Source organism: Terrapene carolina, unplaced genomic scaffold, assembly GCF_002925995.2.
Source record: "Terrapene carolina triunguis isolate 2854851 unplaced genomic scaffold, T_m_triunguis-2.0 Scaffold130, whole genome shotgun sequence".
In the NCBI taxonomy this organism is placed as follows: Eukaryota; Metazoa; Chordata; order Testudines; family Emydidae; genus Terrapene; species Terrapene triunguis.
In genome coordinates this window covers 25,610,772-25,625,547 of record NW_020664481.1, presented here as the reverse complement: position 1 = coordinate 25,625,547, position 14,776 = coordinate 25,610,772, and the positions used below count along the sequence as shown (strand labels likewise).

Sequence of the window (14,776 nt, the reverse complement as noted above, 5' to 3'; positions counted from 1 at the left end):
GTGTGTGTGTGTGTGTGTGTGTGTGTGTGTGTGTGTGTGTGTGTGTGAGAGAGAGAGAGAGAGAGAGAGAGAGCGTGAGCGAGCTGAATGGAATGTGAAAAGATGAGTCAAGCAGTCATGTCTAGTTACAAATATCCAGCCGCCTATTCCCCTCCTACACCACCTTGGTAAGAAAGTGTCATCAGCAGCTAACTAACTAAACAATAGGGGGATAGCATTTGATTAACAACAGGCTGATGTATTTTGAAATCATTATGGCTTCCATTTCCATTTCTACGTTCACCGAGTCTGTGTACACATTGTCATTGAAATCTGATCACCTTTCCACAATGTACGAACCATCGTTTAAATCACTTATGGTGCCCGATACCTGACTAAATCACAGGAACTTAGTAAAAATAAAAGAATAGTCATATTGTGACAAAATAGGCTAACTCCTGAACCACATCCACCTCCACATCGTCCACAAATTAATAAATCACAGAAGCATACTTTTATCTACATCAGCATTTTGGCTAGGTGGGTAATAATCCCAGTAGAAGAGTGAGTGAAAGAGAGAGAATGACACCTTGGTGAATGTTGCTATATTAATGTTTGCTTTAGAATTTCTGTCTTTCAGGCTAGTGAGATCTCACCTGTGGGTACAGGTAATTGTTTGGCAGGGAAGGATTAAAATAACAACCTCCTGCATGATGTTCCCTATTATGAAAATGAGACATGTAAAAGCATGTCCATACTGCTGTGTCCAATAGGAATTCCTCTCTCTCTGTTGCAGACCTAGAAGCGATTGTGATGATTTTCTTTGACATGCATGAACAGTTCTTCTAGGAAATATGGTTTCTAAATCAAACTAGAAATGATGGTAGAAGTCGACGTGAAAACTATCCCTGTTATGACACCTTTTATAGGCACAGTGCAAGTTGGGCCCCTTGGGCAGTGACACCTCAGGCTTTTTCCACATCACTCCTGTGCATCCACCTGGCCTTGGAAGGGGTTTTGCTAGTTGGAAAAAAGGTAATTCAGTGTCCATGCTCTGTCTTTCTCCCTATGGAGCTCTAAAGAGACCGTTTATTGTGTGTGTGTGGGGAGGTGTTTTTCCTACAGTATGCAAGCTTTACTGCTACTGAGGCCACCATAAATGTACTTAACTGAGCGCATACCTCTGACTCAAAAACAGAAAATACATCTTAAATATATAGTACCCCATACTGAAAATGGCAATGCAATGCTGAAGTCTGGTTTAAAATCAGAATACACAGTAAAATTGTTATATTTAACTTGTACTTTTGTTTAGCAACATACAAATATTTAAATGAGCTACATGTATTTGCTATGCCAAATACCCAATTAATAATAAGTATAGCTGGGGAGCAGCATTCAGGCATTCAGCACACTGCAGGATCCCAAAGTCACACTAGCCAGCCACTGCTTCATTCGTGCTTTCCAGGCCCGTATACCCCATGCTCTGTCATAGCCACCCTGAACTCTGCTGGGCATATTGTAGGTAGATAGCCCATGGAAGCCTGGTAAGTGCCGCTATTATCCTAGTGTATGACTTGGGCTATATAATAACCAGAGGCAGTGGCTTCTGCTTCACCACGTGGTGTATTCCGGTGGTGAGAGAATCCAGGGGGGACATTTCACCAGACCGTTGCAATGAGTTAATGTGACAGACCTGAAATGAAAACCAAAATTTTAAATTGAAAAAGTAGCTGTGCGTGGAAACCCCTTACCTTTGCTATTTGGAGAATTGGGGTTTTGGTTCACAAGTCACCTCTCAGAATAGCTTTGGCTACAGAGTTTAAATCTTGCGTATCGTGCTGCAAAGCACAATCTCCTGTGAAAACAGAGAGGCTGTTAGGCCAAATTTACCTGCAGTGACATTGCTTGTTACTGTCAGTGTTTCTCTAGATGCATTTTTAATTCAGTGCCCATCCTTTCCCTCCTATCCTTTCTCATGCCAGGAGCCATGCAAACATCTCCGTTTCTGCTCCTGCCCCTCCCACCTCTCCTTTCATCAAGTGTCAAACCATCTGGCAAGTAGCCAGCATCCTAGGAGTTAGTATGATTAAGTCACAGTATGAACTTGAAGTGCAGTTATCACACCCAGATATCCAAAATGCTGGAATGAAGTACTTCTGATTGCACTGTATTTAATTCTTGGTTTTGACACCTAGATGGAAATAATTTGACCATTCTAACTTTGTCATGCTCCGTTTATTAATAATGAAAGCATTAGTCCCCATTATGAACCAACTGATTTTCAAATTCTGTGTGTTTTTGTTTTAAACCAAGGCCATATTCACTTAACATAGCTTACTTTCCCACCCTCGACTCTTGCATTCATATTTTTATGCACCACTGGGACAATCTTAAACCATTAAAAAAAAAAAACATACCCAAGCTAAAACTGTACTTCATGCCACGCCACATGTACAATGGAATTGTAAATTCCTGAAAACAGTTCTAGTGGAATCAGCAAAAAACCGTCAACTAATTATGTACAATACAAGCATTTGCTGGACCTTTGATGATAAATTAACAATCCGGGCATTCAGATTGTAAAACTACACAATAAAAAGCAACGATACCTTGTATATCTAACACTTGGATGTCACAAGATCCATAGTGTTAAAATGTCTGGCATCAGACACCATTGGACAAAAAAAAAAAAAAAAAATTGTACCGAGGTACCAACTAACTGTTAATCAAAGAGGTTAAAGTGCAGAGATTGACTAGAAAATTGCCAACAAACATCAAATTATACCATGCTACCTGTCTAACAGGATGCTGGTAATTTTATTAGCAGTGAAGAATTTTATAAGGAAACTTGTTGGCAAACCCGCAAGTCTCTAAACAGTAGGTGATATTCAATATTCTAAATGCTTTTACAAAGATTCTTTACCCTATCAATAGAAAACAAAACATGGGTGTCTGTAAACTGGCAGTGTATTGGCTTTAGAGGCTGAGTAAACTTGCATCTAGGTAGCAATTGCTTTAAATCTTGCCAAGTATATTGGTCATTTTTGTTTGTTTAAGAGTAAAAATACTTTCTCACCCACCTATCTGAATCCAGGACCATTCAAAGTACAGAAGCACTCATTCAGTAATGGAAATCCACGGTATGCAGATCCCAAGGATCTGAAGGCACTCTACAATTTAGTCTTGGCACTGTTCCATTAGGTAGCTTATTATTCCATTATACAAATGGGGGAACTGAGGAACAGAGACGCTAAGTGTGTTGTGTTCAAGAGGACCGCACAAGCTGGTTGCAGAGCCAGAAAGCTATGCAGATCTCCCTTCTGCTCTGTGTATTTACCCACAAGACTATTGTTCCTTCATTTGTCTGTAAAATGTTTCATATTGATCCATTTGAGAGGATCTTGACACTACTATTTTGCCTCCTGGAAGAATATTTTAATTCAGAAATGTAGCCCTCCCTTTTTTTTTCCTCATGAATTCTGCACCATCAGCATTCAGTTTTTACAAATTTGTTCGCTGTTCAAAATTTTTTGATGAATGTCTCATGGGAATATTTCAGCCCAGGAATCACCAGTCACCTTAACCTCAAGGTAGATGCTCTGTGTCTGGTCACCTAACTTTCAAATGTTACTGTTTCTTACCCATGACAGAATATCTCCCAAGTCCACAAAGAACTTTTAAGGTCATCACATAAATACAATCAACTCAAATACGCACATGTATTTCGGCAGGTATTTGCCACTTCCCCTCACTGCAAATAGACTCGCCAATAATTTCACCTCAACCTGATAGCCAGTCCCATCAAAGGAACTGCAGTTTAGGTCTGAATGAATTTACTGTAGTATCTTTCTACTTAATCCAATCTGGTTTTCCTACTTCCAATACAGGCCATTATGATTAAAGTGCAATACACTTCTACCCCAATATAACACAACCTGATATAACACAAATTCGGATATAACACGGTAAAGCAGTGCTCCGAGGGGCGGGGCTGCACACTCTGGTGGATCAAAGCAAGTTCGATATAACGTGATTTCACCTATAACGCGGTAAGATTTTTTGGCTCCCGAGGACAGCGTTATATCGGGGTAGAGGTGTATCTTGTAGTTTGACTCATGAAGTGTCCCAGGTATTTTTACAGGTATTGTGAACGTAATACTTGCTCCACAGAAAGCCCATGGTAACTTCTTGCCTATGTGTATGCTGCATCATATCTCTGTGTTCTATTCCTTTTAGCCAAAAGTACTTTTGGGGGTGATCAAAAGCTAATAACCAAAACTCTCTTCTTACGCAGGTAAAGATTTTAATCCTTTTGTGAACTGGTGCTTACAAAACTGCAACCAGAAGTCAATTGTTCATCCGTAGAAATGCTTTCACTGGTCATTTTTCAAATGGTACAAATGTACTGATTTTTTTCCTGATTTTTTTTTTTTTAAATAGTAAATTAAACATTAGTACAGATTGCATAGCTTGATTATATTTCTCATATGATGAGCCTTTCAAGTGATCCAAGCTATTAACTCTAACTTTTGCCATCTGTCTTTGTGGTTACAGAATGGAGATGGCACCATAGACTTCCGAGAATACGTGATTGGTTTGTCTGTTCTTTGTAATCCTGCCAACACAGAAGAGACTATTCAGATGGCATTTAAGGTAAGTTCAGTTTAGTACAGCACTGTAAACCTGACAAACCTGGGCTGACTGTAATTCTGTTCTCTTTCAAATCATAATACAAATTTATAGATTCAATCTGTTATGTGAATGTGAGTAATGCTCTTAAACCAATTGACAGGTTTCAGAGTAGCAGCCGTGTTAGTCTGTATCCGCAAAAAGAACAGGAGTACTTGTGGCACCTTAGAGACTAACAAATTTATTAGAGCATAAGCTTTCGTGGGCTACGGTGCCACAAGTACTCCTGTCCTTAAACCAATTGACATTTGTAGTGAAGAAAATGCAGATGTCAGCTTCATAGACAAGTTCTTCAAAAGCCATGTGAAAGCACTAAGGAATATGTAACTTGGCAAGATAACTCCAAAAATGATTCAGCAACAGTTACACACTTCTGTGGGGGCGTTTTGTGAGTGATCTGTAGATCAGAATAGTCTGGTGGGGCTCAAGTGTTTAGTCTAGCTGTTCTTTTTTAAAAAGTCATCAATGGACATCTCAAGGCTAGTAAAATAAAAAATTAGTTACCAGCTTGTTTTGAATCATGGACACTTAGACTTTGAGATCCCTCCACTGCTCTGCTTTTGTGTATTCCTCGTGCAGTGTCTTGAGATGTGAGGGACAGTTACTCTGAATAGGACTCTCATAAGAGAGACCAGTGCTTACTCAAGAGGTTGCCTATATTTTTATGGGAAATTATTGTGTCCTATTGCTGCTCTTTATAGCTAAGTATTCCGGCAATCCAGCCTGTTCAACCACTGCTCCAGTGCTTTCTCAGAGATGTTTTGTGTCTGAAGATCCTCAGAAAGACTGGCCTCCAAACCATAGCCACCGCCAATGGTATATTAACTGTTGCATTTCCTTTGAAGCCGATAATTTGGACAGCATTACTCTCCTCAGTGGGAAGCGTTCTACTCTGAAATGGAGCTATGACTTTTCTTCCATTATCTGCTATCAAACGTGGTTTCACTTGCAATGGGTTCTGCTCGATTGCAGGGGTTCACCCCTGGGGAGCTCTTTGCAGGATGGGAGCCATTGTTCCCTTTATTTCTGACACTAGTGAGTGGTTAGTGCAGCTGCTCACTGCCGCTGCCATGCTAGAAAGGATGGGATGAAATATGTAGTGGGCAACAAATCATGCATGTTATTACAATATGGATTTTCATCCTAGCCAAAATAGTAGCAAGTTCAGTCATGTCATAAAAGTTTAACTTGCAGAAAAAGAAGACAAAAGCCTGATGGTGTTCTTTTTCGTACATATACGTGGGACACTTTTTAGAGGTGATCACATCCCTTTTAAATACAACGGTTTATAACAAACTATGGGCCGTGTTTTTGAAAAACCTAATTTAGTGAAATTTTTCCATGACTAGTTTCTGAGCATATTCTCCAGTACAGCATATTTACATCCAATTATTGCATTTGTCCATCGTGCATCCTTTGATCTCAGTGTTGTCTTTCTTTTGAAAAGTTCCTTGAAAAATGTCCCATCTCATTCTCTGGAAAAAAACATTTTTTTTTTTAAATTTGTAATAAAAATTAGTTGTTGGGACTCCAGTCTTCAAATCACAGTGGCAACTGCTGAGACATCTTGAATGGCAGAGACCATTATTGGGTGCTTTCAAAGGTTAATTTGAATTGAAATTGCTGTGCTACCACATAGGCAAACTGATACTAGGGGTGTTCACATTATAGTTTTGTAATCTTTCTACTTCAGCTCTTTGACGTTGATGATGACGGCAGCATAACAGAAGACGAGTTTGCTTGTATTCTCCGGTCATCTCTCGGAGTCCCTGACCTTGATGTTTCTCAACTCTTTAAGGAAATAGACACAGATAATTCTGGGAAGATCGCCTATAGTAAGTATATTCCATAGAACTAATACACTTATACTAAGACAGAGCTTTGATATTACTACTCTAAGATCTCAGTCTCCGATTATTACAGATTCAGAACTCTTTTCCCCACAAAAAAAAGTCTAACAGGTGCCTAGACCACTCAGATATTGTTAATGTTGAGAAAAATATGTGGTTGGGGAACATGGACAAAGATGATGTATTAATTTCTCCTTAATTGTATGTCTACACTTGGAGCTGGGGGTGTCATTTATTTAGGGATTGGTCCTGCTTTGAGCAGGGGGTTGGACTAGATGACCTCCTGAGCTCCCTTCCAACCCTGATATTCTGTGATTCTATGATTCCCATTCGAGGAGACATACTTGCACTACTGTGCCAGAGACCCTAGGCACATACTGAGGGCTGCTAGCCAGTCCCACCACTCTCACTGCCATGGCTACATTCTATTTTTAGTGCCTGAGCTCAATGGGAGCAAGTGCAAGTATTTCTCCTCACGCTGGGAATCACTCTCCCAGCTCTAAGTGTAGATGTAACGTAAGACATCTTATAACATCATTTCTGTTGGTTTTTATATGCCATCTCCATTGCCATGAGTGCCTTACAAGAGATTCCCACAAGCAGCCAATGGATTAACTTCTTCCATACTTCCCCTGACACAATCGCAACAATTGGTAGATTTTCTGTCTTCCCATCTGCCCCACCCCTTTTCTTCTTCCTTCATTGCTGGTTTTATTATGTCTGAGAGAGAGCTATGCTGAAGCAGTGAGCTTTGCACATCCCATTTAAGGCAATGAGACTTGTGGTCATTCTAAGCCCCTGTATTAGGCAATTCCAAAGTCTGGGATTTATGCTGTGAAATCTGTGTCACCCACACTACTGAATTCCACCATTGAGACCGACAGTTACCTCTTATGCTTCAAAGCAGCTATGAACGCATTATTTGTAATGAAATAGTCCACAATAGCCTCACTTATTGCAAGATTTTTGACAGGTGTAAAATTTTAACTTTTCAGGTCACCATTCAATTGGCATTTCAGTTTCTGGAAGTTTTAATAAGACTAAATATAGAACAGCTACAATATAAATAATAATTGCAAAACTTCCCCCCCTCGAGTCTGTTGCCCCTTCCTCTGAAGCATCTTGTCCTGGTCACTGTCAGTGAAGGGATACTGGTCTCAGTGTCGCAGTCACTATAATTTTCTTTGCTGTAATACTGCTATTGTGCAGTAGAATATTTTGCATCATTGCTGCTCAACACACTGTCTTTACTGTCTTTAATTTCAGATGAGTTTAAGGACTTTGCATTTAAGCATCCAGAATATGCCAAGTTATTTACTACATACCTAGAGCTACAGAGGTGCCATCTACAGACAGACGAAGAAGATGATTATCAGACACCAGAAGACACATACTCACAGAGTAAGACATCACTCTCAGAAAAGACCCCAATCGCAAGAAATAAAGTTGGTCCTGAAAGCAATGAAGAAGACCTCTCAAGTACTTCAGACAAAAAGGATGACTAAGTATAAACAGGCTGATAATTTTGCATTTACACTGTGCAGATTTCACTGAGGTTATTTTATATCAAAATGTACTTGTTGAATATTGATAAAAGTTAAGATTTTAAGAATGTTTTTACTTTTTTTGTATTTCTGTGTGTCAAAATTGTGGGGGAGGAGGGATAAATAATTTATTGCATTCTGCCACTCGGTGTTATAAGTAAAAATGTCCCCTCTTAGGTAGAGTGCACAATACAATCTGAATCTAAGTTAAATGAATACCATAGCCTCAATTTTTTTTTTGGTGTCAGTCTCACAGGACTGTGAATATTGTTTACTCTCTTCCAAGCAAGGTGTTTACAAGGTAGCAGACATTGTTAGGGTAGCCAACTGAAGAAAAGTAATTTCCCAATAGGGGCTGAGGAGAAGATTTGCTGCTCTCCCTCACTATAGGACATTTAAATATCAGACTTCTTTTTTTTTTAAGTCTACGGGCACCCTTCAACATTTCTGAAATTTCAAAAGTATAGAAAATTTAGAATTCATAGGAGAACAAGTGGTAGGAAGTTGGTATTTTAGTTAGTGCATGGCTGTCTTGAGGCTTTCCTTAATCTGTTGTCAACCACAGTCAAAATTTCTCAACAAAGCCATGTTGATTCACTGATGTTAATAGCAACATCTTTGGACAAAGGCCCACTGAAGATGGAATGGGTTGTATTTGTAACAATAAAAATTAATTGGAGTTCAAAGATAGCAGATCATTATTTGAATAGGAAAACTCAGAAAACAGGACCTCAATTAGAACACTAATTGGAAAAAAAGGCATATAAACAAACACAGTTTTTACTAATTTAATGCCATATGAAAACTAGAGGAAAATTTTGATGTAATAGTCATCAAGTGATCATGACCTTGTTCTGGATAATGTCAAGCCATAGTTCTAATAGAATCTACTGTAAAATACGCTTTCAGAAACCATATCTGCACTTAATACACCCTGAGAGCATGATCCAAAGGCCACTTGAGATCAGTGGAAAGATTCCTGTTGACTGCAATATTCTTTGCCTCAGTCCCCTACTGTGCAATTTTGGACCAGAGTTTTGAAATGTTGGTCCATCATCTTTTTCCCCCATTAACCTGTAAGGGATTTATATTCTTAGCTTTCAACATTCCTAGGAGTTACTTGCATAAAATACCCTATTCATCAAAGGGAGAAGTGGCAGGTTAGTTTTAATTAGAGAATACCTGCTGAAAGATGGGTAAGAGGCTCAGGAATATTACCTCAAAAGCCTGGAATGCATTGTGTAGCATCAGCAGGAGACCTATTTCTGCTATTTGAGGTCCAGTTGCAATGGTGGCTTCAGACCTTTGATCAATGATTTTACTGTCTCAAGGTATATTTACATGTTTTAGCTTTCATGTGTGATCTTCTGTAATATTGTGGCTTTCTCATGTTCCAGATGCTTTAAATAAATATTTTTTTTTAAAGAACATGTGTGAGTATTGGAGAAAGGACATACTGGCTACATGGGCTGCTGGGGTTTTCCAGCAAGTCATCCCTTGCAATGTCTTCGTATGGTGTAAGGTACAATGTAAGTTGAAGTTGCCATTCTTAGCCCTGAGAACGATGGTGCTGTCATTTACTGCAAGGCTAGAGAAGTATCGTATGGTCGCCGCTTTCCTGGAGATACAATGGCAGAGAATTCTCCCTGCTGACTCCCCTAGTAAAAGGGAACATTGGCACAAAGGAACCGCACACAAAGGAAAAAGAATTTTGCAGTCATCTCTTTTGTGGCGCCTCTGAGATGCTTGTCTGTCCACAGCCTGTAAATGAGGACACGTCATAGGCAAGTAAAAGGAATCAGTGATTCGAACCATAATTTATAAATAGAAATTATGTCTGAGTGTAAGTTGAACTCTAGGAATGTGCGCTCTGACCCCACAACAGCAAATACCAGTAGAAGGATCTAACCACCATGATTTCTGAGACACCTTCGTACATGTAGTCAGTTGATCCCTCACTTTCAGAAGCTGTGTATGAAAGTGTACATACAGATCCCAGCCTGTGATAGATTTTTGGCTTGCCTCTTCAGCCAATTCATGGGATTTTTTTGTTGCCGCCTCTTGCTAAGCGAACAGATTTCCCCACAAAGTTAGGAACTACCAAATTCAAAATTTGTTACTGATGTGTGTGATTATTGGCTGGGGCCACCTCCCTACCACCCTTTGCCTCAGCCTGGCATGGCTATACAGTACCCCAGTCGCTGAGGGCTTGTCTAAATGGACAATCACTGGGTGTGAACCTACCCTGTACTAGCATGCTGCATGCTAGGTGTCCGTGTGGACCCTGCTGATGTACTTTAAAAGTTCCCTAGTGCACTTTGAAGTATTGCTGTTTTAAACCTCAGTACAAGTGTGTGCTCTAGGAACTTTTAACATGCATCAGGAGGTCCTGCATGGACACTTACTGCTCAGGAGGCTAGTGCAGGGTAGATTCACCCCCTAGCTTGCAATGCAGGAAGTGTTCATTTAAACAAGCCCTTAGAGGCAAAATTAATATGAATTTCTTAGCAAAGGGGATTTTGCCTTACACACACATCAAATGTCAGGTTTCAGAGTAGCAGCCGTGTTAGTCTGTATCCACAAAAAGAACAGGAGTACTTGTGGCACCTTAGAGACTAACAAATTTATTTGAGCATAAGCTTTTGTGGGCTACATCCCACTTCTTCGGGACTGAAAGTGTAGTTCATGGTTTGTGTCAGGATAGAAGGAGGATGCTTTTGTTCCAGGTAACTAAAGTAAGAGAGGGAGTGTTAGTAGTAGACAAAACAGTTTTTTCTCCAGAACCTTTATGTGGGAAGAGTTGCTTATGCACACTCCTTGAATTTAGTGGGTGCAATAAGTGAAACGCCACACTGTAGAGCACTGTAACAACTGGGTTACACAATGGGAGGCTACCACAGCTCAAAAGGAAGATAGCCCTATACATTACACGGAAAAGGCCACAAATGGTTGCAGAATGTAGCACGGGTTCCACCATCCACTGGAGAGAATTAATTGAGCACTAGAGACACTAACTCAATATATGCACATCTGGTTGGTGTGCAAGAAGCCAATACATTAATTTCTAGGCATCCTCAGGGCTTCTGGGTGATTTTAAAAGACAAACTAAGAGCAGTTTGGAGTAGCCAGGCACTATGTCTAACTAAGTGGCGGAGGGGAACTGACGCTGAAAGGAAAGTTTTAAGAAGCCAGGCTAAAATAAAAGAAACCGTTCTCAATCTAGCATTGAAGGATGGTACATTTATATTTCAGCGCAGGGTGAGTGTAAGAATTCAACAGCAGTGGACCTCTGGTACATAAGACACTCATCTTGTGGTAAAAAGGACATTATTTTGAACCCTATTCACTTTTTATGGGGAGTGATTCATCCAGTTGTCAGGCATCCACTGTGCTCTGTCAGCCAAGCAACATGATGATGTCAAGCCAGCTTAGACGGAAACAGAGAGAAAAGAATGCCAGCAAGCCTTAACCAGGCTTCTTCACAGAGATATTCAACAGCAAGGGTGATTAGACTGACCATACAAGAGGGCTTCCAGGCTGATCAGAAATTACCCAACACCTCTGATGGAACCCTACCCAGAAAGAACTGGACAGGATCAGTGAGGTCAGTAACACATTGATGGCTAGCAGACAAAGCAACTGTTAGATCTCATACTTTCTCTATAGCCAGCTGCCTAGCATCCATCACAGATGCCAAACCAGGTCCTGATTCACTATTGCCTTCTGGCTTGAGCTATTTCCGGGATTGTGCTTTGTTTTGTTTTCACTGTGGAATTTTTGCCCTTGCAGGAACTAACCCTTCTCCCCCAACACACATTCAACTCCCCCTCAACCCCCCCACCCCCACTAGTTCAGCTTTTGACTGTAAAAATGAAAATTCATAACATTCAAAATTAAAATCCTAGGGCTTGGTGGGAATTGGCATTCATAACTGTGCAGGCAAGCATACAAGATGAAGTCACATGTAATCAGAGGATGTATCTGGTTTTAATGACATTTAATTAATTAATTTTAAATCCCAGGAGTAAGAGTACCCTTTCCAATGAAATAACATTTATTAGATTGATTAACAACGAGGTGAAGTTTGTCAGTAGCTCTTAAGATAGCAGAGATGCGGTTACTATACATAGAGAGGCGGAAGGTAAACATCTTATAGGCTTAGTAGCTATGTTCGTAGCTTGGTTGAAATTTGGCCATTTCATTAGTACAAGACAGATTCTGACATTTCATAAAGCCAAAATGCTAACAAAAAAATTAATCTGATACAAATACAGTATGCAGATAAAGTTCAAGATGTGGTACGTTCAGCGCCACAATGCAGAAAGCGTAGAAGGCTCATTTAGGGCCCCAATTCAGCAAAGCGCTTAAGCATGTATTTAATCCCATTGCCATCAACCATGTGTTTTGTTGACCATGATAATAATGCAGAGCATGAAAAAATTGCACTGGCAAATGATTATTGATAGTGCTAATCATATAGTATCACAAAACAGAATCAATACAAATGAGTGAATAGCACGGATATTTTGATTTATAATGTCATCCATTTAGCTTTAAATCTTTCATAATCACTGCAACATGATTGATAAGACTTAGGTGATGCATGGATTTTTTTATGCTTAAAAAAATTACTTCATGTGGGTATTAGGGTTTTTTCCCCAAAGGTTCAAGGTAAACCCCCAAATACCTATTACCTTAATTTTTCAGACTGTTACTTTCAGCTCATTAAGTCTATATTCAAATAACATTAAGGCTGAAATGTTCAGATAATCAAATGAATATTAAATTATTTGGCTATCTGTATAATGTTTCTCTCTGCCCCCTATTTGAAATATAAAATCAGGTTAAAATGAGGGGTTTATCTTTTAAAGGTTTTAGGGTTTTTTTATTGAGCTATTTTGTTCTAATCTGAACAAACATATGTAGATCATCATGTCACCATATTGTGTAACCAGAGCTTGAGTATGTTATCCTGTTAAGGCAGCCCTATTCATTCCAGTTCTGGAATTTTATATACAAGCACTGGGCATTTTAGTATTTACACAAGTTTTTGAGCCATCATTAGCCTTGATCATCATCAGACCCAATCCTGCAACCCTTACAGTACAAGGCAGGCTATTTCTCAGCTTTAGAAGAAATGACTATGTGGCAATTTTACTATTATTGTTATTTCAGAGTCGTCCTGAAGGCTAATGTTCATATAACACATCCCTATAATTACCATTTTTATCCATAACAGATATTATCCATTTCTAGGCAGATGATATTTGTCCTTAAGGATGCAAACATTACAGAACTAAAATGAAAATGAAATTATTTATATCCCAAATCTGCTATTAACTGTTCTCTTGAAGGCTCTGATTCAGGAAAACTCTTAAACACACACTTAAGCAACCTTCCTGAATAAGGATGCTTGCATAAAGTGGGGTCAATAGGTTTGTCTCACTGGGGTTTTGATCATCCCAGTTTCCCATGCACTAACTGTTCATCTAGACAAGTAATTTACTGAGGGTTGCTGAGCTGGTGCACCATGGGATAGCTCAGTGGTTTGAGCATTGGCCTGCTAAACCCAGGGTTGTGAGTTCAATCCTTGAAAGGGCCATTTGGGGATTTAGTTGGGGATTGGTCCTGCTTTGAGCAGGGGGTTGGACTGGATAAGGTCCCCTCCAATGGTGATATTCTATACTGCTTTCACTGAGAATTAAGCACAAAATGCAATTCACCATATGCAAAAGTAAGCTAGTTTGTGGGTGTAAAACTCCCCATCCCAGGGCAGTTAGGAGGGAGAGGAATGGGGAGAGTCTGGGCTGGTGTGGGGATGTTGCTGAGAGAGGAGTATTTAAACCCCAAGGATTCAAACAGCATGCATCACCCCACTCTACGTCATGAGATGGGCTTAAAAATGAAAAGACATTAGTTTGAGGTCTTTGTCTTATTGTTCTTGGTGCCTTTAGCGCTCACAGTTTCTAGCTTCTCTGCAATCAAGAGGTTAGAAACTTAATTATTTTTTAAGAGATCTGGGATTTTCACACTCACATGGACACAGGAGCTGGAGCTTCAAGACACACACATTAGATATCCAGAAGACTTGCACTAAAGCAGTTGGTAATTATGGTATAGGCCAGCAGCATGTTACTAGCTGTTCTGGGGTGGGGACTAGGAGGTGCAGGGGGAGGGATTTGTGTGTCTGTCCCTGGTGTGACACAACAACGTGTTACTGTTAGGAATTGCCAGACTGGATCAGATCCAAGGTCCATCTAGTCTAATGTCCTGTCTCGGACAGTGGCTGATACCAGATGCTTCAGAGGAAGGTGTCAGAACTTCTCAGCGGGCAGATGTGGGATAATCAGCCCTTCACATAGGTCTCAGCCTGGTCTCAGAGCACGTCTCCACTGCAGCTGGGAGGTGTGATTCCCCCTGTGAGTAGACTGGCTCACACTAGGTCCACTCCAGCCAATGCGCTAAACACAGCAATGTGGACATTGCAATGTGGGCAGCGGCTTGGACCAGCTACCTGAGTTCAAACGCAGGGGGCTGGGTGAGCTTGACTCAAGTGGGTCTCCTGAGCTGCTATTTTTAGCATGGGAACTCAAGCTGAGCTAGCCAGAGTCTGTCTGCCCTGGGAATCACACCTCCCTGATGCAGTGGAAACATACCCTAAGGCAGTGGTTCCCAAACTTGTTCCGCCGCTTGGGCAGGGAAAGCCCCTGG

At 40.3% G+C, this 14,776-nt stretch overlaps 1 protein-coding gene across 3 annotated transcripts in view; it reads left to right on the top strand.

The window, feature by feature from the left end:
- The window catches only part of LPCAT2 (lysophosphatidylcholine acyltransferase 2), a 54,123-nt gene extending 44,633 nt beyond the window's left edge, over positions 1-9,490 (top strand). For 2 of the 3 annotated variants that reach the window (XM_024201405.3, XM_024201406.2), the window contains 3 exons: positions 4,537-4,635; positions 6,365-6,506; positions 7,788-9,490. In XM_024201405.3, coding sequence (XP_024057173.1) covers positions 4,537-4,635; positions 6,365-6,506; positions 7,788-8,026 — 480 coding nt within the window. In that variant the 3' untranslated portion in view covers positions 8,027-9,490. Of the gene's footprint in view, positions 1-908; positions 1,015-4,536; positions 4,636-6,364; positions 6,507-7,787 lie in introns of those variants that run through there. The other variant, XM_026652688.2, reaches the window with a different exon arrangement.
- Positions 9,491-14,776: the final 5,286 nt, after the last annotated feature.